Raw genomic sequence first — 25996 nt, forward strand, 5'->3', positions numbered from 1 at the left:
AGATGCATTATGTAATCCACCACCACTCAGCCCGGAATGTGACAGGCTAAAAAAAGAAGGTGGAAAATGGCGTATCGTCTGTTCTTGGTGTTGCGACGCGTTGGTTCCAGACACACTTTCCGTCCCCTCAAATGGCGCTATTCATCGCCATCGCCATATCCTTGGCACCCCGATCCAGAGCAAGGACGGAAACTCCGAGTAAGTTTGGAATGCAGTCCTGGAGAAGAGAAAAACGAGAGATTGACTTCGCAAATCATGTGAAATGAGCTCCAAGCCTGCTGCTACTAATCGGCGATGGCAGCAAGCCAAGAAAGAGGGTGAGTGGGTCTGTGGTGGGTCCGTAGTATCGACACAGCCCTCGGACAGGGATAGGATATGGCGTGGGCTGTGTTTGCTGCACCAAGACTGAATCGTCTACACAGCCATTCAATTGATCGAACACAACCAACTCAATTGAACAAACACGACCACCTCTCTTACCGTTAACCGTACTTTTTTTCCCTGACACATCTGCTCGTGTCCCTTGATCACAGGTCACGCCCCCCATAGGGTTGGTGGAGTACATAGGACAAATGGTAATCCGGTACTCCGGCAGTCGTAAACTGAAACCGTCTGTAATATCCTATCAGCCATTGAGTTTCGGCTCTGAGAGTTGCTATGAAATTTAATCGGTCCACGCCTAACTAGGACTTGTAGACTTCCGACTCATGGGATGCCGGAGCTCCTAGGGCTGCTGAAACTCGAATACTTCAGTAGCAATGGGTCACGTTGGTTGAAGCCTTAGATCGGGATAAATTCGCTCAATCTGCCTCGCAGTGGGACAGATCTGGTCGATCCGACAGTAATACGACGGAAGGGGCAGAAGTGAGTCGACAGAGAACCTCCTCACCAGTAGACCAGTGGGTGTAAAGTGGGTGTAAGGACTGTGACCTTTTTGCACACTGCAAATCTAAGCTCTCCTCTTCTGCGCTCCCATCTTTTGTGGCCAATCTCTTCTGTCCAAGAGGTAGTCCAACTTGACTCCATTGAATGGATACGCCGAGTCTTCACCAATGGTCCTCCTGTATCTGTCCTCCATGACTGCATTCATGCATGAGATACGACCATCTCTTCGGACTCTTCCCATCTTTGCCAAAATGTCTGCCCGTTCGTTTCCAGGGTGACCGCAATGCCCCACGATATGCCGGAGCATCACTTTCATGCCCAGCAACTGCTTATACAGTTGGATGCTTGTCACGATGGTGTGATACTTGCGTGGAAAGCTCTTCCCTGCGTTAAGTTTCTGGACCACAGCATAGCAATCACAGTAGATTGTATACAGGAGATCGTCATGCCTGTTATAGAGTACCTTGTACGCCTCAAGTAGACCTCGAAGCTCTCCTTGTAGGGGATCCTGGAGATCACCCGTCAATGGTCCAGCCACATTGTCTGGATGGTAATGGCCAAACCATACCCCAAAACCACCCCACTGTTTCCCATCAGAATCCACCTTACTGGACCCGTCACTGAATACCTCGAAGACAGGTCTGCCACGTATGTTCAAGTGTTGGCGTTGGGTGGCCTCGAAGAATTTCGGTCTGCTTTCCAAGAAATACGCAGCATCTTGAAGATCGTCAAACCTATGAACATCTTCGGGTCTGGTGGAGTGGTTAAGCGCGACATTGAAGTCAGTGAACACCCCAGGGTGCCTAGAATATTTGACGGCATAGTATGTGCGCTGACTATTACCAGGTGAAACATATGCCTGAAGTGTACTTTCTTCCAAGGCAGGATCATATCTGATCCTTTTAGGGCCCCTCTCTTGTGGTTTTGATTTTTTCGGCTCCTCTCTGGGTCGTTTCAAAGTAGAGGCACCTACAAAGATAACAGAGTCAGACTCTGTAGAGCTGAGTGAGATGACAGAGTCACAGTCGGAGGCGTCATCATCAGAACTCAGGCAGATGACAGAATCGTCTCCTGAGCTAAGAGAAATCACAGACTCAGGGTAATCGTCATCACTTGAATCGATGACACATGGTAACGTAGGAGATGGTTCACCAGGGGTGTCGCAGTACTTGTCTACGCGATGCTCTAGAGGGAATACTCGAGAGCATTCCTCAAGTGATCCAAAGTCGCTCGAACAGGTCACATATGGTGATGCAGGACATGGTGTGTCAGGAGTAGCGTACGAGTAGTAGCCGTTGTTGTGATACTCGAAAGGAACGACTTGAGAGATTTGCTCTAGAGGTTCCGGCGGGGAGTACCAGTCTGAGTTGTTAGAGTCGTGGGTATCGTCAATCTTGATCAGTCCAGAGTGCTCGGCTGTTGTCGTCGGCATGGAATATTCGGCTGCTGTGTGTGCTGACGGAGTATGGGGAGTAACTGACAATAACAGTGGCTGTCGAGCCTCCTTTTTTGGGGTGGTAGTGAAAGTCAAGTCGTTTGTCATCTCTTCGAGAATAGAGCTGAATCTGCGATAAAACAAAGCCACAGGCCTACCTTGGTACATCATCGTCATCTCAACAGGTTTCTTGTGGATGATCGCTGCAGGCTTCTGGTTGTGAGTGACTACCAATTTCGACAACCAAGGGTAAGGAAATGTGGTGATGGACACATCAAAGTCGGTATCGTCGTCGTCTGTGTCTTCGCTATCAGCCCCGTAGCCGTCGTCTTCCTGGTCAAATGGGTTGTCCAGGACATCGGAGGCGTCGTACCACTTGACATCTGCGTGCCAGTCACATGTTCGTATCCCGTTTGGTTCTGAGTCACTGAATAATCCTTTGCCATTCATGTCGTGTGGGGTAAGGATGGGGAGTTAACGATGGTGAGGCGTGTGGCATACTTGGTGTGACAGACGAGGAGTGTATGGAAAAGACAACTTGATCTTCCAATAGCTTGGGACTGCATTAGTAACTGTTCGAAAATGGACAAAATGGAGTACTGTACAGCCAACGTTCCGGGAGCGTACCGCTTCTCGACCGCGAGTACTGTACAGTTCATCACCATCATAAGAAGACAATACTCAGATCAACACTCAGATCGATACTCGGATCAATACTTACAGATCAAAATCGGCCGTAGAATTTGCTTACAGCGTTGGTTCTTGTACCAACCAGTATCCAGTTTGTGGAGTCTGGAGTTTGCAAGTTCACAGGTCGAGTTGCTCGTTGAGAAACCAAGGCTGTCGCAAGAGTCAGGATCAGAATCCCGGGTGAATTTGAAGTGGCACAAGTGTGTAGGACCTGGGTCAAAAAGGTGGTGGTTTGTGTTGATGGAATATTTCAGTTCTGCGAGACATGCATGTTTGGTGTACAGTAGGAGTAGGGTTCAACTAACAAAGGCTGGAAAAGAGTTGAAGGTATAAAGAAAGAATTAAAAAAGAATTAAAAAAGAATTAAAAAAGAATTAAAAAGAATTAAAATAAAAAATAAAAAAATCCGGCAAATTTCATTCGGTGGCATCGAATCCTACAAATGTTGAATAAAACAAACTTTTATAAAAAACCAACACACTAGCGACTTAATAACCAGACTCTTCTCTCTGGAGAGTCTTTGCATCTACAAGTAGTGGAACGGCTGAGCACGCGCGACTGAGTACGCCATCAGATTCAAATTCAGCTGAGTGATTTACTCCATAAGAATGGAAAGTACTTGTAGTGTCGTCACCCACATCGAGGTTTCCATTCACCCTGTTATTTCAGACCTTCACATCGCGTCCAAAAATTACTGTGACAAAATTGAACTAGAAAGATATATATCAGCTTATAGTCTCGTCTTCGACTGCTGAGACGTAACAAGTAACATACTGTGCAGTGTACTTGTAAGGAAGGTCCAATGCGCTACCTGTAGTATGCGACAAATCGTGGGAAGAACAGCATGATGTTCATAGGATGAATAACCGGACGTTTCTTCCTTGGATCTCAAGTCCAGATCCTTCTCCGCTCCCAGTTACCAAGATGCTTCTACAACTCCTTGTCCTTGCCGAGAACCACGAGTATCGGCGGTTGTACATGGATGGGACTGGACTTGAAGAGATCAATCCATGCTGAGATTCAAAGGGACATTGAAAACAAGGTCTTTTCGAAAGGAGGAACTCTCTCGGAGTGCTCAGCTGCGTCCGTAGAACTTCATCGTACGAAGGATGTACACATGGTTGGAGTTCTCATGTGGGCTTGGAAGAGTGGGCGGGTGAACCGAAGAAGTCAAGAGTGGTAATTGCTCCGTCGAAAGTAAATCAAGTCTGTCTTCATCCATGGGTTCTTTTGTCTATCTCAGCTTTTAGTTTGTTTCCTGCTTTAGTACAGTAGCGTCGTAGTTTTCGACCAACAACCCTCAGCAGAACTACGTAGAGAAATTACCACAATGCCTTCTCAGAGTATCGAAATTAGCACAATCTGGTGATTATAAAATTGCAAAATAGGACCGGATTTATCCATCAGAAGAATTTCAATTTTTTCTGTCCAGTATTTATCGCGTTAGGGATTTTTTTATATTTTTGGTCTATTTATTTTTTTTATATATAATTAATCCAATTGCAGCTAATTTCCCCAACAATCCCAACAGTAATTAGTGTAAGTAATTATTCCTTTTTTTTAATTATTTTTTTCTTTCTTCTTATTCTTTAACGAGAGAAAAACTTTCTTAAACAAATCTTCACTTTGGCAGAATTTCAAATCCAATTTCCATGAGATTCGATACAGTGAATAGATAATTGACCACACGAAGTTACTCCTCCGATCAACCGCTTTCAAACAACACCACTTTCAACCATGTCTGCTACTTCTTCCGTTGTTCCCCTTGGTGGTGACCACCTCATCAACAGTACCAACGATGATGCTCTTGACGGGAAATCGGACCCCCCTGGAGATAAGAAACCCAAGGGCCAAATTTATGCGTCGGAAGATATCAAAATGAACCCTCTCGCTTATTCCCTCGTCCCTGAGGATGGGCATAATGCCACCAACGATGCTGTTGGGTACTACACCTATCTCAAAGAAGCTCTCGCGGCTAAAGCCAAGATCCCCAGTGCCGACACGGGAAAAACCCGACAAAATGTCTGTGATGCCCTAAAGGAGGAAGGAGTGGTTGTCTAAACCAACACCCACTGCCGCTCCCGCCGAAGAGTGGCGCCGCTCCGAGCCTTTTACTTCTTTCGGGCTCCCGATGGAATTCGTTGTCTTCTGGGGGACAGAAAGCAGCTGTCCTACCTGGAGCGAGGTTGGTTCCAGAGCTTTATTGACGAGTTCGCCCGATAGTCTCCCCAAGCCCGGATCAATAAGCATCCCATAATTTTGCACCCCGCCCATCACGCTAACCTCAAGTGCGCCTACATGGTGGCGGAAATCAACTTCCTCGCTGATAACCAGCATCTACGTGATGTCCATTTCAATGTGAATCCCCTGTTCGCCCCCCCCGGGCCCCATGGGAGCTATCATTGCCCATTTTGCCATGGGAGACTGCGTCTGCTTCAATTGCCTGCACAACGGGCATTTGAGAAACCAGTGCGACCCAGCGATTCTCCGACCCCCTCGGGACCTCAAAGTTATCCCCCACGTGTACGACAAGCTCATGGGCAAGGAGATACCTGAAGACCCGTCTTGGGCTATTGCCAACCCCCTGTCTGAGCCCGTCATGCCCGAGTGGTGGATAAACGCTCTGAAGGCCAGGGAAGAGGAGAAGAAGGCAGAGGCCGAGGTTAGGTCAAAGGTCGAGGCCGAGAACAAGGCCAGACAAGAGGAGAAGTCAGCTAATGAATCCCGTGCTAATACAGGCCGGGGTAGACACGGCACCAGCCGTGGCTTTACCATGGGTCACCTGGTGCCTCACGACCCGTGTTGGGCTATTGCCAACCCCCTTTCTGCTGCAGTCACCCCCCACTGGGAGACAGAGGCTCTGAAGGCCAGGGAAGACAAGGCCAAGGCCAAGTCCAGACAAGATGCGAACTCAGTCGAATAATCTTGTGCTGAGGCTGACGGAGTTAGAAACGGCTCCCTGCAGGCCCCAGCCATGGCTTTACCATGAATATATATCTGAGTCATGGTACCATTGACCGCCACCAGATTATCAACAGGTGACTCACAAGCACTCAGCGAAGGAGACTCGAAACGAAAACTTCACAATCAAGGGTAAAAAAAAAAAAAACTTCAACGGAAACAGGTTTGGGGACATCTTTATAGAGGAGAGGTTGGATGGTGTGAACTCTCTCGCAAACTTTTCGGCAGGGGGCTCAGTGACGCACATCTCCAAGACTCGTCTGGTTCGGACACACAACTCTCGATCCTCGCATCTAAAGGGCTCCAAGCCCAAGTCAAGATACTAAAGAAGTACGAGTCCCCCACCAAGTCTTCCATCGTTCCGGAGATCCCGTCGTCTGATCTTCACCAAGAAAGGAGACGATATCCGAAACCTGGTAACATCCCCTCTCAACTATTTCTGGTACCAGAGTCCAATGGAGGACATGGATATGTTTATCGCCGTTACCCCGTCCGATCCTGCTCCCGCTCCTGTTCCCGTTCCCCCACCCGTTGTTCCCAACACCCAGTCCCAGCAGGATCCCCAGCCGAAACAGCCACATGTGTATGCAGAAGATGGCGATAAAGTAGTGTCCAACACTGAAAGTCCTCCGGTGGAATGTCGGTTCCCTCTGCAATCCCCTTTAGTGTCATTTGACAGGACACAAACAACAGACATCAGATATCCTACTCCTTCAGGAGACGAATGTTGAGTCTTGGTCACCCAGCTGAACAGTGTTGCCCTGGCCATATGTTCTTCGGCTCGGAAGAGGCCAATTTTGAGGGACGGGCTGATCATATCTGACCGGATACATCTCTTACAGTGCACGACCACCTTTGATGGATTCCCCAGTCTAAACCCACGGCTCCTACGAGCTGACATCCAAATCAAGGGCACCGGTGTTGCTTCGACTCTTCTCCGCCGCGTCCATGCCCCGGTGGAGCAGAGCGACAACAACCACGCGACAGCATAAAGGGGAGTCGTGACATCTTCTAGTAAGATCCCACGTGGCGAAGCGAGAAGTTTTACTCAGATCTGTGCGGTTTTTGGATCGAGATCCTCCTGGGTACGATATAATGGCAGACTGGAATCTCATGGCAGACTGGAATGCCATTGCAGTTCCCAAGATCGACGAACAAGCTCTCCCTTTCAACACTACGAGGGTGTCTCGACCTCTCTTTGATGTCTATACACACCTGGTTGAAAGAGGAAAACCTCCAAACTACACTCACACAAACAGAGGCCCCGGACATTCCAAAAGTGACTACACATTATGCAGACCTCTCGATTTTGTGTTCGTGTGTAAACGACTCCTCGAGTTTTCTTCCACCCATGAACTCCTGCAACACCAGGATAGGTCCTCCCACTACCCAGTGTAGAGCTCCTTCAAGTTTCAGTCCCAGCATGGAGAGAACCTCAATACATCTATTTTTCAGAGTATCTTCCCCGGCTTACAAAGATAGTTGACAATGCTTTTGCCCTGAGATAACCTCTACTTACGGAGCTCCGGTTGATTTCTATTGTTGAGACGATTCAGTCTCAAATTCAGTCGGACTCCAAAAGGATGGCTATTTGTCTCCGGGACGAATGAAGAGACAACCTCGAACGTCTTCAGGAGATTCAGGATGAGGCACTGAAGGCTCGGTTACCTTTTGACGACCACGTGCCTGCCAATGAAAGCGGTAGTCAAGACCTGCGTCAAGAGCACCAACATTATATCCCTTCGAGGGCCTGATGACACCTTTTTCTCAGACACACATTAGCCTGAGCTCTCCTTCACAGACATTTACAAGCACAAAGGCAACCCCGAGGGCTTCGAAGAGTTTTTGAAAGAGATACCCAAAGTTTCTACATACCAAGGTCGGTTCTTGATCAGATGATGAAAGAGGACATTCAACGGGCCCCTTTACGGAGGAACAGCTATGAGATACCCTCAAGACCTGCCCTCACCTACAAGCTCTATGCTAAGTTTTTTGACCAGTTCAAGGACCTCCTTTTTGGGGTCTCTGAAGCCAGCCCGTGTCCCGACAACGAAACACTTTGGTGATCCGCCTGCTTCTAAAGGATGGTGACCCCATCGATGTCGTCAACTACCGCCCCATCTCGTTGATCGAGCTGAAGATCTTCTCTTCATTCACATTGTTAGCCTCGTATGCAGAAAACCCTGAACTCCACCCAGCACAGGCCGGTTTTGTTCTTTCCTGGTAGGCAGATGACTACCAACCTCGATGCGATTGAGCACTACAGTACATACTACAATGTGTATGGCAAGAGAGTCTCGGATGCTTGACATGCTCGACTTCAAGAAGGCCTATGACTCAATCAGCCAACAATGGATCAGAATGGTATTAGCTTCCATCTGATATTTTGTATCACCTGCACTAACTTAAGGCCACCCAGTTTCTGAGAAGGCATTACAGGTGTGATGATAGAAGCGCTGCAACTCTACGCAAGCTGCGGCTGGGTCAACTCCCCTTCACCCGGAGGTACCCCAAATCGGAATATCGGAATATGTCCGTTACAGAGACATCTGATGTAGTTCTTGCCAACTCTCAAACAAAAGGACTACCTCCACGAGCATCTTTTTGTCAACTGTCTAGCGTCCAAGGCCATTTCCAGAAGACTGTGTCCGATCCAAGATGACGGACTGGATCTTATTGGAGAAGGACGACCCATTGAACTACATTCGGGAGCTCGTCCATGCCTCGTGGCAATTTTGAGCGAGCCTTGCGCAGAGCTGACCTACTTGTAATGGGTACTGACTCTGAGGTCCAGCGAGATCTCGCTCACTTGTTCGCCCGAGTGTCCGCAGCATAGCGTGACGGAAGGCGGATACGCGGTGGCGAACAAGCGCCAGGCGTCATCATCACTCTAGGAGGATTATCACAATGGCTGTGAAGTCTACTCGCGCTAAAGAAACACGCTACCAGCAATGATTAAAAACACCTCCATATATATTTATTCTAACATAGTTTTTTACCATTACAGCTATATATCCAGTATTCGGGTTAATGGCATTCAGTACATACATGATAAATATTTCGGTATGCGCTGCGGTTTTTTTTTTTTATTCTAATGGTTTTTTTTTTATTCTAATGATTCATGGCTGTCCTTGCCAAAATTCAAAATGGGTACAAAGTTCACTTTTTTATAGCATACTTCGCGCGGATTTAGCTCAGTTGGGAGAGCGCCAGACTGAAGTAGTTCTCAGTCTTGAAATCTGGAGGTCCTGTGTTCGATCCACAGAATTCGCAATTGCAACTTTTTTTTGCAGCTCCTCACTCTTGTTCTCTCCTAGTTCAACTACACCGACCTTCCAACCTTCTCCCCTCACCATATACCCTTGTATATGCCGTGACTCCACCTACCCTGCTACACTGCACTGTCTACAAAAAACATACCCCTGCGCACAATGGAGACAGGTGCAACTTGATGGCTCTGCAAACAATACCTATAAGTAGGGCTTGGTATCTATTTTTGGGCCTGGTCCTCTATCGATATTGGTGCAACCATGAAGCTCTCCACCCTGCTCGCTCAAGCCTCAGTGGTTCTGGCCATTGGCTACAAGTCTCACCAGTACAACTCCAGCGTTCCCTATGCTGTGGGATACGCGGCCCTGACTGACGAGGGCTTCTGCAAGACTGAACAGCGAATCTGGGAAGATTTGGAAGATATCCATGAGCAGGGCGTCAAGGCGGTGGCCATTGAAGGCGTGACTTGCGACCAACACCAACATGTGGTCCGACTGGCTTACGGGCTGGGACTCAAGGTGCACGTTTCGTTTCCCGTCACCAGAAGCGGCCTCGAGTCGGCGTCTCTGCAAATGAGAGTCTTTGTGGACTCGTTCAACTTGTCGCCCCACTGGAACGCTGTGGAGGCGGTGGTGGTGGGCAATTCTGCCATCAAAAACGACCACGCCGGCTGGATGGATCTCGAAAACCTCACGTGGAACCTCAAGGCGGCTCTCAAGAATGCGGGCTACGGTGGACTCATCAGTATCGCCGAGCCTGCCGAAACGTTTGAGAACTTTCCTCTGCTGTGCAGGTCGGACACGATCGACTTTGTCTCCGTCGAGGTCTGGCCCTACTACCATCCCCAGTACGCCCATCGAGACTCTGGTCTGCTGGTGGCCCGGGAAATCTTGAGAGCCGAACGAGCCTGCGCTTTCAAGTCTGTGTTTGTCACCTCGGCAGGCTACCCTTCTTCTGGAATCACCAACGGCAACCAAATTGCGTCCAGAGATCGACAGGAGCAGGCCGTCAACCTGATGCTGGCCCAGACTCGGGGAAACATCACGCTGCAGACGTACTTCAACGAGCCCTGGAGAGAAGAGGGTCAGTTCAAGGACCTCCAGTACTACGGAATGCGTAAGGTGATTCAGGGAGGCTATGATTAAATCGCAGACTGCTATGTGGGTATCTAACACTTTTCTATTCATCAATCCTATTAATATGTTTCAACGGTACAAGTACTGTACCGTTACACGTACATGTGTACTCACTTGAACTTGTACACCCTTGCTCTACCCTTGCTCTACCCTCTTCTACTAGTACTTTCTACATTTCAGCTTGTGTCGATTAGTTGTATACAGGAACGACTTGATCAGTTCGCAACAACTCCAATATTTGACAGTCCATCATACTACTGTATGTACAGTATGTACTTGTAGTTGTCCAAATACTAATACAGTGATGTACTTCTACAGTACATTCCTTCCATGGTCTCTGTTCAGATGATGTTTTATACACTATAAATAACATGTTGTCAGTCTCTCGCTGTCTACTTTTGGTCGCTGTTCTGTTCTCCCCCTCTGAGAGGCTTGACGATACGAGCAGCGGCATCCAAAAGACCTGTGCTCAGCCGCTTGGAGTTGGAAACCTCCATATTCAACTCGTCTTCAAATGAAAGCGAGCTGCGATGGTCGCCCTCAAGCACCTGTTGGGGCAGCTGCAGAGGCCGCACCTGTCTATTGGAGGTGCTCTTGACACGCACCATGCGTTCACGTAGGGTGGTCAGTTTCAGCTGGAACGACTCGGTTTCCTTTTCCAGCGACTGCCGTGAGTCCGCCAACAGCTGCTCCAGCGTCTCGATTCGCTCGTTACGCATGCTCAGCAGCCGTTTGCTCACCTCTACGTCCTTCTTGAGCGCGTTGTTCTGCTCAATGATCTCCCGCTGCACGTGAGTCAGCTTCTCGAGGTTGCGTTCCAGTAGCGCCATCTTCTTGGTCTTGGCGGAGTTGTGCTGGTCCTTGATCTGGTCCAGGTTGATTTCCAACTCCACAATTCGCTCGCAGCGCGTCTGAATGTCCCGAACCAGATCCTCCTCACGGGACTTGACGGTGGTCACGTCCTGGCGCAGCATAGAGTTCTCCTTGAGAAGCGTCGAAATCTGGTCCGACAGCTGGTCCAGAGAGTCGGGAGTCACCTCAGTGTTTTCCAGGCGCTGCAGAGTCTCTTTGAGAGCTGCCAGACTCTTGTTGACACCCTGCGAAGCGGCACTTTCGCCCAGAGTACCATTGCTGATGCCCGAGTGGTTGATATTGTCATTGTCGTCGAGAAAGCCGCCAAAAAGATCCGGATTGGTCTTCTTTGTCATCTTCTTGAGCGAACTGACCTCGTCCTTGAGCACGTCCACGCTCACTTGCTGCTCTTTCTTCTCGTGCAGCGCCCGTTCTAGCGTCTCCTTGAGCTTGATGGTCTCATTGTCACTCTCAGTTCGTCGAGTCAGCTCAGACTGCAGCTCAGACAATAGCTTGTCCTGCTCAGAAATGACTGTTTCCTTCTCCACCAGCTGGTCCTGCAACTCGTTTTCTCGCCGCAGATACTCATCAATCATGTCCGAGTCAAGCACAGTGGAAGACCGTCGAGAGAGCAGCTGGTCAATGGGAGTGCTGGCGCGTCTATTGAACGAGAGCCGGTTCGACGGAGTTAGAGGAGTGCCAGGACGCGAACTTCTGAGCGAAACGATCGAGTCCCGATTGTTAGAAGTGGGCGTTTCTCTCTCGCTACTCGTAGACGCCTTATCCTTGGCCCACTGCGATTTTGGCACGTTTTCGCCCTTTCTCCACTGTGCCACCTCCTCCTCCAGACGCGTAATGTAGCTGTTTTGGCCATCGATTTTGACCTGGCACTTTTTGAGAATCCTGCGCAGCTCAATGGTGCTGAGCTCGGCGTTGATCTTGGCCCGGTTCTTGATACTTTTGGCCCGCACTCCAAACCGCAGCGTGGAAATCGTCTCCGCCTCGTTGAAAGAGGTCGGCGAGCAGTTGATGATCAGCGACGTGCGCGAATTGCCGCCCAGAGACTCCTGTAGAATTCGCGTCAGCTTGGAATCTCGATAGGGTATATGAGTGCTTCCGTCCGTCAGAGAGTTGATCACCAGACCCAGCGCACTGAGCGACTTGTTGATCTTTTTGGCCTCCTCGAGCGTCTGGCCCGAAGCGCCGGTCTTGCCCACCTTTTCTGAGCCCGCAAGATCCACCAGAAACAGCTGGCCGGTTTTCTGGGCGCCAGAAGCCACGTTTTTCTGCGAAACGGCAATGGAAAAAATGCTATGCGACCGCGATGACTCCTGGTTCATGTTGGTGGCGGCCACGGCCCGCGATAACGAGCCCTGCCGCATCACCGCATGCACCTCTGCGGCATTACTGACGTATTCCTCACTGAGACCCTTGACAAAGACGCCCCTGGCCTTGTCCTCGTGAATCGGCAGATTGTCGTGTTCCGGATGCAGCAGATCGCGAATCTTCTCCATGTAAATTTCCATGTACGACACCTTGACCATGTACTCAATGTCCTGGGAACTGGCGAAGATCTGCTCAAAGATCTGGTCCACCATGCGCGGTATCGCTCCCCGTCGCTCGGCATGGTCAATGTCTCCCATCATGGTGTACGTCTTGCCGCTGCCCGTCTGTCCATATGCAAATACCGTTCCGTTGTAGCCGTTGAGCAGGTCGTCCACCGTTTCCTTCAAGCAGTACTCAAACACGTCTGCCTGCTGCGACGTCGAGTCGAACACCCGGTCGAACGTGAACGACGTGGACGTCGAGTCCTTGGTCGCAACGTGACACGTGTCGTTGCCGTCGAACGACACAATGTTTTCGTCTTCATTGTCGTCGGGCCGGAATCGAGCAATGACCTTGACGTTGGTTGACATGTTGGCCAACTGGTGATGTGTGTGAAGAACCGCGGGGTAAAGTGAGAGGTCCGCCGAGCGTGTTGTGCAAAAGAAGAGAGGCGACCCGCGCGCGTTTTAGTCAACAGAGATCTCCAACTGTCCAACTATCGAGCTAAGTCCAAACCCACGTCAGCCGTCTAGGTTCAGGGGGGAGGTTAGGGTATGCGGTTTGATTAGATCCAGTGTGGTGGAAATGTCGCTGCGAGGAATGTACATGCAAGTACGCCGGAACCATGCGTCTTTTAGGCGCACAGTCCGGGGTCACGTGATGCAGAGGCCAGGCGGTCCCCGTGGCTTCATCTCCGATGAGAACGTTTTCTAGACCGTCTATTTGCAGTGTAGTATCTCCAGCGACAAGTACAACTGTACCTGTAGAGAGGTCTACCATGTCCTAGTCTGTTTGTTGTCTTTTTGACAACAGACTAATTACTTTTACTACTGTACTTGGTCCAGTATGTACTGTAGGTTTGGGCTATCGTGAATGTGAATGGTGCGATTGTTGATGGTTGTATATACAACTGTTGATCGAATGTATTGTACAGTACAGGTGCTTGTACCGTAGTGTTTTTCGGCAACTATTCGGCTCGACTCTCGTACAGCACTCGCACTTGTACTTCCAATTCTATTGTCGGTTTGCATTTACATGCTGTCATGCATTGTCGCGTGATCAATAGCTTCATGAGACGGAGTATCATTCGGTCCTCGGCGTAAAGTGTCCCTGTGAGTCTCCGTTCTCACACCGTTCGTGTCGCCGTTTTCACACCGTCTGTGTGCCGCCTATGCTCCCTTCAACTTATAAGTCATGCCCTTGAGCTTGTGCAAATCACTGGAGCTCTCGCTGATCCAGTGGCGAATCACCATGGTGGTGAAACAGGTAAACGCTGGAATCACCCACAGATAGTCGTAGCCGACCCACGGCGCGTGCTTGAGATACGCCTGCACCAGGATCAGAACCGCCAGCACAGACGCCATGGGCAGCAGGTACTTTTTGGGAGCCTTGTCGTCCACCTTGACCTTGTAGGTGATGTACGCACATACCAGCAACACCGTCAATGACATGTACGCCAGCGGCTTGTTGCCGTGATTGTGACAATAGGGCAGCACAATGAAAATGGGCGTTTCCAGACACGCCAGCGCCGCAAACGCAAACCGAAACTGCTCGTTGCTGTTGGCCATGTCCATTTCCATCGACTTGAGCAGCTCCAGTTGCTCTTGTTCGTCTAGCGGCGCCGTGACTCCGTCGTCCACGTCATCTGGTCGGTCCAGCAGTCGTTTTGTCGCTGCTCTCAGTCGTGACATTTGTGTGAGGAGATCGAGGAGATCGAGGAGATCGAGGAGCGAGATCGAGGTGAGATCAAGGTGAGATCAAGGATGAACTTTATGCAACCAGCAGTGATAAAAAAATTAAAAAAAAATTAAAAAAAATGCAACCAAGGCGCTACGGAAATCAGAGGTCACGTGACTTCCATTTTCCTCGGAAGGGGGGGGAGGGGAGTACGTCTACTGTTTTGCAGTGACTTTTTCAGTCCTCGGTGTTCTCAAAGGCTCGTTCTATGGCTGTTTCTACAGTCTTGACTATGGAACTTTTGTGAACTAAATTTGGTGCTTGTTCAACTGTTATACTTTAGATTTTGTGAGTCTACCAGAACCGGTGTTTTGCGAGGCGAGAATTATCTCGAGTTCCTATCAGTGAAACACAGTGTTTCATGGACGGCGATGATAAGATACTGATAGATAACGATAGATACCGATAGACGCCGGTAGATATCGATAAAATAGATGAACGAGTATTCCCGGTTGAAATGATGACCAATTGTTCATCAAGAAGGCATTGGAGGAAACCCTACACTGGAAGTCTGGTCTCTGTCGTTTTCCCCAGCAGCTGTCAGTCACATCGTGCTCTTCTCTGAGAAGGAGGTACTTGTAGACAGAACCACTCTTTCTACAAAGATTACACCAAGCACCTTCAAACGCTTTGCACTTGAGTACAACACTGTACTTGGAGATGTAGGTACAGTACCTACTCTGTCTGACACTCTTGGTCAGCTTTCCAGACAACTGTCTGAGATGGTGATCGACTATCATGAACGACCTCTAGTCTAGGAGGTAACGTCTCTATTTCTCTACGAGAAAACATATATACACAGGTTTGGAGGGACCATCCACTAACGTTGAGACGGTTCATTCAAGCGAGAGTCTCAGGTGAAAACTGATTGTGCGAATGGTTCTGGATTTAAAAGGAGTTGATACTTGCTTATATTGAGATACCGACGTTGTTTTTCTCGACTTGTGGACTTTTCGCTGAACTCTCTCGATCAGACCTGGGGATTACGACAGTACAGTAAATTATCAACTAGAATCCAACTAATAATCTAGTCCTTTTCACACTAATAACGGATCTAAAAACATATATTGTTTTGAAAACTGAGCATTTATTGAAACAAGTTCCATTCCCTATGTTCTTCTCATCTCCTCGTATACCTTTCAAGGAGTCAGATATGTTGGAACACCGAAAATGAACCCCCAGCGGAATTTCACCCTCAACTATTTCTCAACTAAACTTACCGTTACCTAGAGCCTCCAAAGTGTAGGCATGGGAGAGTGAGATCACGCTACTACAATGTAGTCTCCACTGTGACTGAAAACACGAGATCATTCAGAAGTCTTGCCTCTAACAAAATACTCCGGTTAATTGTGCTTCTCTTAACCGCCTTGTATTGTATGCCCAACTTTTCCAAAACTAGAATCTACGCAGAGGAACGACTCATAGTCACGGTTGTGCTCAAGCGCCCTCAACTGCTCTATTCATAACATGTTAATATCTAATACAACTTGAGCTCGTAAATGACAAACGGCTCGTAGTCCTGATCGGCCAGACCACCAAATTCGCCCAGACCCTGGTCGCTCTTGATCTTGCCGGCCTTGTCCTTGGCAAAGGCGTTTCCTCCCAGGTATCCAAACTTTTCCACCAGTGCGTCCTTGGCCTTTTTGAGGTTGGTGGGCTCAAAGGTGGCTGTGAGAAAGTTGGGGGGAAGACCGTATCGCAGCACGGACTCGACGAAAATGCGAATAACCCGCAGGTGCACAATGGCCTTGAAGAGATCTGCGTAAGCCGTTCGAGCCAGTCTCACCACCTCGCCCCACAGCTGGCGCTCCTGCTGGCTGGCCTGCTGCTGCTCCTGGCGCTCCTCCTGCACCCGCTGCGGAGAGTACTCAAAGTCCCGCACTGTGTACTTTGCCTCTCGGCACTTGTGGATAAACTCGGGCACAAACTTCTTGAACAGTGTGACGCCAAACAGGGTATACTCGTCGTCCTTGGAGATGACGTGGGCCGACCGCGGCACCACCATCTTGGTCAGCGACTCGTAGGAGCCCACAAACTCCTTGGACTGCGAGTTGGGCACCGCCACGAGCACCGTCTGCAGATGCTCCGAGTCGAGCACAAAGTCGTCAGCGGCAACAACGTCGTGCAGCGACTTGATGGACAGATTGCCGCTCTGCTTACGGTCCACCGAGGCCAGGGTGCTCTTGGCGTTCTGGTAGTTTTGGAACAGGGTCCGCACGTCCTGATCTAGAGACAGCGCCTCGCCAGTGATGTTGTTGCTGAGCTCGGTCAGAGGCACGCCCTCGGTCTTGTACTTGTTGGAGTTCCATCGGAAGTCTCGCACGTAGTCCACCTCCGACCGGTCGTTGATCTTTTTGGAAAACGCCTGCTGTGCGGGCGAGCCCTCATGCAGCACTCCGATGATGTCAGCCACCTTGGCCAGCGCTCCGTCGAGCTGGCCGTCCGTCTTGTGAAGCTCCTCGGACAGCTGCACCAGCGACTCCAGAGTGCCAATCTTGAACTGCGGCAGATGCAGCTGCGAAGCCGGGCCCACCAGAGACAAGTGCTCCTGTAGCCACAGCTCCAGCTGGGTCTGAGGGTCGCCGCCCGAGGTTGCGTTTTGGGGTAGCGAAAGCTGCAATAGAGGCATGCTGGCGTGTGTCTTGTTGTTTTTGTTGCACGGTTGTGTCGAGTCGAGTCGGGGGTCGTCAATTGACTGCGTAAAGTCGGCTGCAGACCTGTGTGGCGCTTGTTAGTGGTCCTGGAAGCTCGTCGTCACCCTGGCTGTTAATGTGTTGTCTGGCTGTATCGTCATGTCGTCGACAATGCACTTGCTCGGCCGGGTAACTGAGTGTAATATATCGAGGGGGGGTTGGACTCGAACTGGAGAAGACAACATGGGAGCTGTTCAAGGCGGCTACCGCGGGCCGCAAGTCGCTTATATATCTCTTGTTTCTGTTTACTTGGTAAAATCGGACTTTCTCAAGCTGCTTAATAATCACTTTGGTGCGACTACACCACTTCTACGATTACCATATCACCCTACAGGAAAAAGGCACCATACAGGAAAAAGGCACCATACAGGAAAAATACAGAAATCCTACCCCATACAACTGGACTTGCTCGAGAGCCGATGAAACAAAAAAAGTACTCGGAAAACAGGTTGGATGTGACACAGACCGCGGCGCGCCAAAAACCCGTGGATTTTCGACCGCCATCGGTCCATTTCTGCCATCATTGACATCTTTCAGTTGACCTTCCGTCCGGGTAACCCCCCTCGGTCCCGGGAAGGTTCGTCAGCTCCCATTTTCGGTGGCAGTTGTCGTCACCACCAAAGTCGCACACCACACATCACACTCAACGTAAGTAATCAGCCCGTGGACACCATGAGCCACCTGCCCCATGTTTGAGCGCGTCCTTGCACGGCCCCTTTCATGCCCCGATGGCCGCTCGGCGACGATGGACATGTGGGTACAGATAGTTGTTGAGACACAAAAACACACACGACGACGACACCAGCCTCCGAGCTGAATCCATCGGCAAAAACACGTTTGCCCTGCGGCTTTTGACGGCCTACACGAGCTGGCACGTGGATTTGCGGCGGAAACCGGACTGCGCCTCTCGTTACCATGATTATGATGCAATGATCATGTTAGAAAGACAACGTCGTGGGATCATCGGCTGTTGATTCGACAAATCTCGACGACAGTTGAATCATAGGACGGGTGGATTCTCTGCAGCTGTGGAACTGCAACGGCTGAATCAGAATCAGCTGAATCGAACCATTGTTACGGACCATGTTTGTCGCGTCTGACGTCTCCTAGGACCTTGAATGGTCGTTTTAGTTGGAGCGGGGTTCGCCCGCCACCTTGCTCCTCTTTCAACCCACTACGCTGTCTGTGTTATTGTATCTTGCTTCACCTCTTTGTACCCTCTCCACCATGCCACCCCCCACCAAGATCCATCAGGACTAACCCCAGAATGTCCCACGAAGGCGAAGAAGAACTCCTCGACTACTCCGATAGCGAAGAAATCGCTCTCCCCTCCACCACCGTGGAGTCTGGCTCCAACGGCGATGCCAAGGCCGAGACCACCACCGTCAAGGAGGAGAACACCGAGCAGAAGGGCTCCTACGTCGGAATCCACTCCACCGGTTTCCGAGACTTCTTGCTCAAGCCCGAGCTCCTGCGAGCCATTGTCGACTGTGGTTTCGAGCATCCCTCTGAGGGTAAGTATTACCAACAACAAGATTAAACCACAAACGCCACATTGTTCTTTCTAACACAGTCCAGCAAGTGTGTATCCCCCAGTCCATTCTTGGAACTGACGTTCTCTGTCAGGCCAAGGCCGGTGTGGGTAAGACCGCCGTTTTCGTTCTCTCCACCCTGCAGCAGCTGGAGCCCGTGCCCGGCGAGTGCTCCGTTGTCGTTCTGTGTCACACCCGAGAGCTGGCCTACCAGATCATGAACGAGTACGCCCGATTCTCCAAGTACCTGCCCGACGTCAAGACCGCCGTCTTCTATGGAGGTTCCCCCATCCAGAAGGACATTGAGCTGATCCAGAACAAGGAGACCTCCCCCCACGTCATTGTCGCTACCCCCGGCCGACTGCACGCCCTGGTCCGAGACAAGCACCTGCGACTCGGCAACGTCAAGACCTTTGTCATCGATGAGTGTGACAAGGTCCTCGACCAGATTGATATGCGACGAGATGTCCAGGAGATTTTCCGAGTGACCCCCCGACAGAAGCAGGTGATGATGTTTTCCGCCACCCTGTCCCAGGAGATCCGACCCATCTGCAAGAAGTTCATGTCTTCTCCTCTGGAGATTCTTGTGGACGACGAAGGAAAGCTGACCCTGCACGGTCTCCAGCAGTACTATGTCGACGTTGAGGAGAAGTCCAAGAACCGAAAGCTCGGCGACCTGCTCGACAACCTCGAGTTCAACCAGGTTATCATCTTCGTCAAGTCTACCTCTCGAGCTAACGGCCTGTCTCAGGTCCTCAATGCTAACGGATTCCCCTGTACCGCGGTGCACTCTGGTATTCCCCAGGAGGAGCGAATTGCCCGATACAAGGAGTTCAAGGAGTTCAAGAAGCGAATCTGTGTCTCCACCGATGTCTTTGGTCGAGGTATTGATATCGAGCGAATCAACCTGGCTATCAACTACGATCTCCCCGCCGAGGCTGACCAGTACCTCCATCGAGTCGGTCGAGCTGGTCGATTCGGAACCAAGGGTCTGGCCATCTCTTTTGTCTCCACCCCTGAGGACAAGGAGGTTCTTGCTAAGATCCAGGAGCGATTCGAGGTTAACATCGCTCCCTACCCTGCTGAGGGTGTTGATCCCTCCACCTACATGAACTCTTAAGTGGGTTCTTGTTTGTTGGTACTGTATAATTAGTAAAATCTTGGTGTAATGTTTGTGTTTACTTTAGTGTACGTGATGGACAGAGGTAATAGAAACAATCTTTGATGGACTGTTATGGTCCTTAACGTACCAGTTGCGGTCCTCGAACTACATGTACGTAGAAACTGTTCCACTGACCGGTTCAGAATGTTCACCGGCCGGGACGTGAAATGAATTGAGATGGCATTGTACACTCTTTTTGACCTCCTATGATGGCGTTACTCTCGGCTTTGGACATTGTGATTCGTACGCTATGCTATGTTCGTTGGAGATGTTTGAATAGACCCCGGATTGGTCTTGATGGTCTGTTATGGTGCTGTAGCGTACACTCGTACGTGTTTGCTCGATTTGATGGCAAGTTGGGGGCTTGGTGATCATATTCTCGCACATTCTTGCCTCAGAAGCGCCCTTTGGAGGTTGGAATGTCGCTGGGGATCCGTGTCTCCGATTGGAAGAGGTGAAGATCGTTTTCAGCCAAGCCAGGGTCTTGGTGCGTGACAATGTCCATTGTGGGCGGAGATGGGCAACGAGGTGTAATATTGAGAGTTGCTTCTTCTGGTGTCGACAGAGTACAGTGTGTGTTTGTATGTTGGTTGTACCAGTGTACATTGTTGATCTACGGAGAGACTCGGTACAAGTGGATGTACACTTGCAATTCGTAGCACGTGGGCAACTATACCAACCAGTTGATGGGTGGGCTTGGGCGTTCAATAGCGTCCATTCTGATGCCAGAGCCATGTCTCGACAGATACATTCTAGGATCTACGCCTAGACAAGCCGCTGGCTCGTATTTTCATACCCGGCATCAATGTGCCATGTTATGAGCCCATGGTGACGCGATGGAGGATCTCCATTAATTGGCGCGCCTGTTTGTTCCGGTCTGACGACGCGTTCTGGCGCCGTGTCTGGTGTATGAAAGATCGTCGGCTGCACCGAAGAGAAGATGATCGACACAACACGAGGCGAATCTCCCCATTTTGTCCCGACTTTGGGAGAGGTAAAATTAGACGACGCAAGGGATGCCTCCATCTCGCAGCGGAGGCGCCGACGAAAAAAATGCAGCCACTTACTACTGCCCATTCCACCGAGAGATCATCACCAAGGCCTTGGCATAGGAGGTGGTGAGGGGGAAGACATGGCGACGGGCGTGCATCATGCCAAGCGTTGAGCGGAGACGACAAGGACGCCCGAGTGAGGTTTACGCCATGTGATAGTGTCTTGTACTGGTACATTGTGGCTAGGGAGGGCTTTTGCTGTGGGCATCGTGATCCATACCATGTACGGTGCCGTGTCTTGTATAGTTGAGGGCAAAGACGCGGTGAAACAGTGGTGATAAACGGCCAAACAGCTTGTAAAACACTCGTTCGCGCGCTCGTCGGTTCGTCCGCTCAATTCTCCCCATTCGCTTCAGCATCACGCGTCGATACATGCGCCTGTCTGCATCGACGGACCCCTGCCTACACTGTACAGTGTGGGAGGAAAAAGAAACGAGTGTACCCTTGCACCACGTCTCGGAGCCGGCGACTGCGTTTGCAACTGGTGCTGGTCTCACTCGGGCTGTTTTGAACTTTGCTCGGCCCGTTGTGGCAATAACAACAATGTTCAGTCCACTCAGGGACCAGGCACTCAGGCACGGCGCATGTTTTGCAGGGGTCAGCGGGTGTACATGGTGAAAGATGGTGGAAGGGTTGAATGGCCGAACAGTCTGAGTGGGCTGAATGGCTGAATGGCTGGATGGTTGGATGGCTGAACCAACTGGAAGGAGTCGAATGGTGTGTCTGTAACACTTGGCCTATACCAACTCACCGATACTCATGCTGAATTACCGTTGGTCCCTACATTGTGGAGTGTACCTTAGACAAACTAAACGAGACTCGTATAGTACAAGTACAGTACAGTACCTTGCATAACGGACTAAATAATATCCCACATATCGCGTAATCAGGGTCTATCGACAGGTGTACCAGTACTTGTACCGTACGGTCGCCAACCACGGTTCTTACTAAGCCGAATTGCACGTTCCGACACGCCATGCAGACCGATTCGAATGTGGATATCTACGCCCACCAACTTGACTGTCAGACGACTCCGCGCGACGACTCAGCGCGACGACTCTGCCCGACAGCGACATCTTCCACATCTTCCACGTGACTGCCAGACAAATGTGCTCTTCTGTTCGTACACTTCCGCTCGTACACTTCCGCTCGTACACTCACTTGTAGACGTCCAGTCACGGTCAAACGCTAACCCAAGCCTATTGCAAAGACTAACCCTGTGCGAGAAAATGCGCACATCCATTTCTCACGCCGATCTCTCCCAACAGGGACAACAAGAGGTGCGACCCACCACCTGGGCAGCCATGGTTGCTACTTTGAGGGATCTGCGAGCTTGTGGCTAGATTGGGTGGCGGTACCATGCCGCAGAGGCTGGAGAATGTGGGCAATGGTCATAGCAAGTGGTGATGATTGACCTGGGGTGGTGGGCACCCAAAGACGATAGCTCACCGGTAGTGGTACCTGCCAGTCGCACCTGCCAGTCGCACCAGTCGCGCCTGTCCACTAGCATGCCCCTTAATGCAGCGACACGCACGGTCCACGGCAAACACTATGGGTGCGAACGCGAAGAGTCGCGAAAAGAGACTCTGCCAACCCACTTTTACGCTCCAAACAGCCTTTTACCGCACTTCTCACACGCACACTCGCTCCCATTGTCAACAGGCTTTGGGAGCCCGACCCCTGTCAGGTGCAAGCAGCAGTGAAAGTGGTGTGTGAATGCACGACCGGTGGACTTGTCCATGACACTACATGTATGATACGAGATATCTTCAAACCCACCACCACCAGCAAGGACAAGGACCCGGTGTCAAGTCCGTAGCACGATACCCAGTCGTCAGACGACGAGTACCCCACTCGACACATTCCCCAGTCGGTCGATCGAGCCCTGGAATGTAAATCATGAGGATCGACGGTCGAGATCGCCATTGCGCCTAAAAGACGAGGACATGGTGAACCGTGTGTGCGTGTGCGTGTGTGTTAGGCGGGAAAAAACAGGCCAGCCAGAGAGAGGCTCCAAACGCATAAATACCCGGGTCCGCACCCCTCAGTTTTCCTTTCCTCAACAGTCACACTCGTTCACTTCGACCACCACTTTCATTCATATCCAACTACAGTCGAACAATGAAGTTCTCTGCCATTGCCATCGCTGCCGCAGCCAGCATCGTCGTCGCCGACCCCATCTTCCTTGGAAAGCCCGCCGCTGGTGGAGTTAGATCGGAAGAGCGGTTCAGTCAGGTTCCCAGACCCCCACCCCCTCCTCCTCCTCCTCCTGCCCCCCCCACCCAGCTCCTCCTCCCCCTCCTGCCCCCCCCCACTTCTCAGGTCCTCCCCCTCCTGCCCCCACCTCTTCCCAGGCTGCCCAGGAGACCTGTATCGCTCCCGCCTCTACCAACGAGAAGCGATCTCTTGCTCTGATCTCCCAGGTCTTCTGCACCAAGAAGTGCTTCAAGCTCTCCTTCGGTCTTAACACCTGTCAGGGTCTCAAGTCCTGCGAGTGTCAGTTCCTTGACGGCTTCGCCTGGACCCAGAAGTGTCTGTCCTGTTCTCAGGCTTACCCCCAGTACGGTATGCAGGAGATTGAGGATGTCATCAAGAAGTGCCACCCCCAGGAGGCCACCTCTACCATTGCTCCTCCCCCCGTTATTGTCACCACCACTCCCCCCGATGTCACCACTTCTCTGCCCGAGTGTGAGGTTCCCCCTCCCACCTGTACCCCCGAGCCTTACTACCACTCTTCCCTCGATAACATGCTCAACAAGCGATTCGATATCATTGGTAAGCTCACCTGCAAGAAGACCTGTAACACCGTTGTCGGCGACCTTAACTCCTGTGGTGAGGATGCCAAGTGCATCTGCGACAAGATCAAGGCTACCAAGTCTGCCGTTGACCAGTGTACCTCTTGTGTCCAGCAGTACAACATGTGGCCTTACTTCAACGTCGACAACCAGCTGCTCCGATACGTCGAGGCTTGCCAGGCTGTTGCCACCCCCACTGCCACCCCCACTCCCATCATCCCCGTCTGCCCCACCTCCGGTGTGTCTTCCGAGGCTGTCCCCTCCTCCACTGTTGCCGCTCCTTCTTCTTCTCCTTCTTCTTCCGCTCCCGCTTCTTCTGCTGAGGAGACTTCCAAGACTGAGTCCAAGACCGAGTCCAAGGCTTCTTCCACCGAGGCTTCTTCTTCTGCTCCCTCTCCCGCCCCCACCAACGGCACCGTCTCTTCTTCCACCGCTTCTTACACTACCAAGACTCTGACTTCCACTGTCCCTTGCCACGAGTGTGAGCACGGCGGAAACAAGACTGTCATCGTCACCGTCACCGAGGAGTGCTCCACCGAGCTGCCCTCTACCACCGAGGCTCCCGTTGCTGACACCACCTCCGCTCCTCTGACCACCAAGACCTCTGTCGTTAACGGCAAGACCATCACTGTCACCGAGCCCTGCGAGGAGTGCGAGCACAAGACCGCCTCTCCTTCTCTGACCACCAAGACCACCGTCATTGGCGACAAGACCGTTACCATCACCGAGGAGTGCTCCACCGAGGAGGCCACCGCTGCCCCCACCTCTTCTGTTCCTACCTCCGAGGCCCCCGCTGCTGAGTCTACTGCCCCCGTCACCACCAAGGTCACTGTTGTCAACGGCAAGACCGTCACCGTCACTGAGGAGTGCGAGGAGTGCGAGCACAAGAAGACCGAGCACCCCGAGGCTGCTCCTTCTTCCACCGCCTCTCTGACCACCTACACCACCGTTGTTGAGGGTGTCACCAAGACCATCACCGAGGAGTGCTCCACCGAGGTCCCCGCCACTGAGGCCCCCAAGCCCACTTCCGAGGCCCCTGCTTCCGAGACCCCCGCTTCTGAGGGCCCCAAGCCTACTTCCGAGGCTCCCGCTGCTTCCCCCGCTCCTTCTGCTTCCGTCGAGCTCACCACCAAGGTCACCATCGTTGAGGGTATCACCAAGACTCTGACCGAGGCTTCCACCATTGCCCCCGCTCCTTCTGGTGAGTCCAAGCCCGAGCCCAAGCCCGAGTCCCCCGAGGGTAAGCCCGCTCCTTCCGGACCTGCTTCCGGCCCTGCTCCTGCTCCCTCTGGACCTGCTTCCGGCCCCGCTCCCTCTGGACCTGCTTCCGGCCCCGCTCCCTCTGGACCTGCTTCCGGCCCCGCTCCCTCTGGACCCGCTGCTGGACCCGCTCCTTCTGGACCCGCTTCCGGCCCCGCTCCTTCTGGACCTGCTGCCAGCCCTGCTCCTTCCGGACCCGCTGCTGTTCCCCAGGCTCCTGAGCAGGCTCCTGAGCAGTCTGTCCCCGCCCAGGCCAACGGCGCTGTCACCAAGGGTGTCTCCGCTGCTGTCCTCGCCGCTGCTGGTCTCCTTGCTCTTTTCTAAATTAGTTGATTGCCAACTGATTTGATGAGATGCCAGAGATACCCCTACAGCTGGCATCTTAGAGAGAGACTAACTATAATACAATAATGATGTGAAGTAATTCTTAACCAGTAGTCTGTAGTGCCTACAGCTGTGGCAGTAGCCATTTATTTGGGACAACTCTTTCCAAACACCTTGCTCTCTTTTACTCGTATAAGGGCCTCCTCTCGCTGCATTCCAGAACGCCGATCGCGCCGATCACCTAATTTGTTTTGACTGCTGATCGACACACGACGGAATGGTCTGTTCTCGTCACCTGAGAGCGACGTACACGTCCTATGCGAGTCGAGACAGCAATGGTAGATGAAGATCTCATCGGAATGGATGTTCTTGACATTTGAGAGGCATTGCCAATTGGACGTGTACGGTGGGGGGCCAAGACTTGAGAGGTTTTGCGAGATGAGAATGGATACGCATGCAAAAGGGCAAGGCCGAGGGCAGTGGGCGCAAAAGGCGCCAGTTACCCATACGCAACACTTGCACCATATTACCTGCTTCTATTACTTAGTTAGACCAGCTCCACATGGTTATGTTTCACTTGCTCTATGACTTTCATGTTGGAGATCGACATAATTGCCATTTGTGGGCGTGACCGGGGTGGTTTCTTGGCGTGTGGACCACAAAGACG

The 25996-nt window shown here is 51.4% G+C and overlaps 12 protein-coding genes, 1 non-coding gene and 1 pseudogene across 13 annotated transcripts; 6 read left to right on the plus strand and 8 right to left on the minus strand.

Moving 5' to 3' along the window:
- Window positions 1–949: 949 nt before the first annotated feature.
- On the minus strand, window positions 950–2770 carry YALI1_A11114g (uncharacterized protein; the record flags this gene model as incomplete). The annotated part of the gene is made up of 1 exon (XM_499966.3): window positions 950–2770. One exon carries the CDS (start codon window positions 2768–2770, stop codon window positions 950–952), a length of 1821 nt encoding a protein of 606 aa, XP_499966.3.
- Window positions 2771–5399: 2629 nt separating this feature from the next.
- YALI1_A11141g (uncharacterized protein) lies at window positions 5400–5933 on the plus strand (the record flags this gene model as incomplete). Its single annotated transcript, XM_068281726.1, has 1 exon — window positions 5400–5933. The coding sequence occupies one exon, from the start codon at window positions 5400–5402 to the stop codon at window positions 5931–5933; it is 534 nt and encodes a 177-aa protein (XP_068137827.1).
- An 844-nt stretch (window positions 5934–6777) lies between these two features.
- YALI1_A11154g (Compare to YALI0A11022g, Misc non-coding, some similarities with Q8NIP3 yarrowia lipolytica Reverse transcriptase Ylli) lies at window positions 6778–6936 on the plus strand (annotated as a pseudogene).
- Window positions 6937–7866: 930 nt separating this feature from the next.
- Window positions 7867–8198, plus strand: YALI1_A11165g (uncharacterized protein; the record flags this gene model as incomplete). Its single annotated transcript, XM_068281727.1, has 2 exons — window positions 7867–7958; window positions 8003–8198. 2 exons carry the CDS (start codon window positions 7867–7869, stop codon window positions 8196–8198), a joined length of 288 nt encoding a protein of 95 aa, XP_068137828.1.
- Window positions 8199–9154: 956 nt separating this feature from the next.
- YALI1_A11178r lies at window positions 9155–9244 on the plus strand. Its single transcript has one exon. It is a non-coding gene; the product is annotated as a tRNA-Phe (tRNA).
- A 257-nt stretch (window positions 9245–9501) lies between these two features.
- YALI1_A11182g (uncharacterized protein) lies at window positions 9502–10386 on the plus strand (the record flags this gene model as incomplete). The annotated part of the gene is made up of 1 exon (XM_499968.3): window positions 9502–10386. The coding sequence occupies one exon, from the start codon at window positions 9502–9504 to the stop codon at window positions 10384–10386; it is 885 nt and encodes a 294-aa protein (XP_499968.2).
- Window positions 10387–10769: 383 nt separating this feature from the next.
- Window positions 10770–13145, minus strand: YALI1_A11218g (uncharacterized protein; the record flags this gene model as incomplete). Its single annotated transcript, XM_499969.3, has 1 exon — window positions 10770–13145. One exon carries the CDS (start codon window positions 13143–13145, stop codon window positions 10770–10772), a length of 2376 nt encoding a protein of 791 aa, XP_499969.1.
- A 798-nt stretch (window positions 13146–13943) lies between these two features.
- YALI1_A11231g (uncharacterized protein) lies at window positions 13944–14465 on the minus strand (the record flags this gene model as incomplete). The annotated part of the gene is made up of 1 exon (XM_499970.2): window positions 13944–14465. The coding sequence occupies one exon, from the start codon at window positions 14463–14465 to the stop codon at window positions 13944–13946; it is 522 nt and encodes a 173-aa protein (XP_499970.1).
- A 1523-nt stretch (window positions 14466–15988) lies between these two features.
- YALI1_A11258g (uncharacterized protein) lies at window positions 15989–17140 on the minus strand (the record flags this gene model as incomplete). The annotated part of the gene is made up of 1 exon (XM_499971.3): window positions 15989–17140. The coding sequence occupies one exon, from the start codon at window positions 17138–17140 to the stop codon at window positions 15989–15991; it is 1152 nt and encodes a 383-aa protein (XP_499971.2).
- Window positions 17141–18287: 1147 nt separating this feature from the next.
- YALI1_A11270g (uncharacterized protein) lies at window positions 18288–19856 on the plus strand (the record flags this gene model as incomplete). The annotated part of the gene is made up of 3 exons (XM_499972.4): window positions 18288–18298; window positions 18342–18718; window positions 18778–19856. The coding sequence occupies 3 exons, from the start codon at window positions 18288–18290 to the stop codon at window positions 19854–19856; spliced, it is 1467 nt and encodes a 488-aa protein (XP_499972.3).
- Window positions 19857–20102: 246 nt separating this feature from the next.
- Window positions 20103–20633, minus strand: YALI1_A11293g (uncharacterized protein; the record flags this gene model as incomplete). Its single annotated transcript, XM_068281728.1, has 1 exon — window positions 20103–20633. The coding sequence occupies one exon, from the start codon at window positions 20631–20633 to the stop codon at window positions 20103–20105; it is 531 nt and encodes a 176-aa protein (XP_068137829.1).
- Window positions 20634–21132: 499 nt separating this feature from the next.
- On the minus strand, window positions 21133–21711 carry YALI1_A11303g (uncharacterized protein; the record flags this gene model as incomplete). The annotated part of the gene is made up of 2 exons (XM_068281729.1): window positions 21133–21650; window positions 21702–21711. The coding sequence occupies 2 exons, from the start codon at window positions 21709–21711 to the stop codon at window positions 21133–21135; spliced, it is 528 nt and encodes a 175-aa protein (XP_068137830.1).
- A 1557-nt stretch (window positions 21712–23268) lies between these two features.
- Window positions 23269–25386, minus strand: YALI1_A11341g (uncharacterized protein; the record flags this gene model as incomplete). The annotated part of the gene is made up of 1 exon (XM_068281730.1): window positions 23269–25386. The coding sequence occupies one exon, from the start codon at window positions 25384–25386 to the stop codon at window positions 23269–23271; it is 2118 nt and encodes a 705-aa protein (XP_068137831.1).
- An 89-nt stretch (window positions 25387–25475) lies between these two features.
- Window positions 25476–25948, minus strand: YALI1_A11345g (uncharacterized protein; the record flags this gene model as incomplete). The annotated part of the gene is made up of 2 exons (XM_068281731.1): window positions 25476–25844; window positions 25892–25948. The coding sequence occupies 2 exons, from the start codon at window positions 25946–25948 to the stop codon at window positions 25476–25478; spliced, it is 426 nt and encodes a 141-aa protein (XP_068137832.1).
- Window positions 25949–25996: the final 48 nt, after the last annotated feature.

Source organism: Yarrowia lipolytica, chromosome 1A (genome assembly GCF_001761485.1).
Source record: "Yarrowia lipolytica chromosome 1A, complete sequence".
Classification (NCBI taxonomy): domain Eukaryota; kingdom Fungi; phylum Ascomycota; class Dipodascomycetes; order Dipodascales; genus Yarrowia; species Yarrowia lipolytica.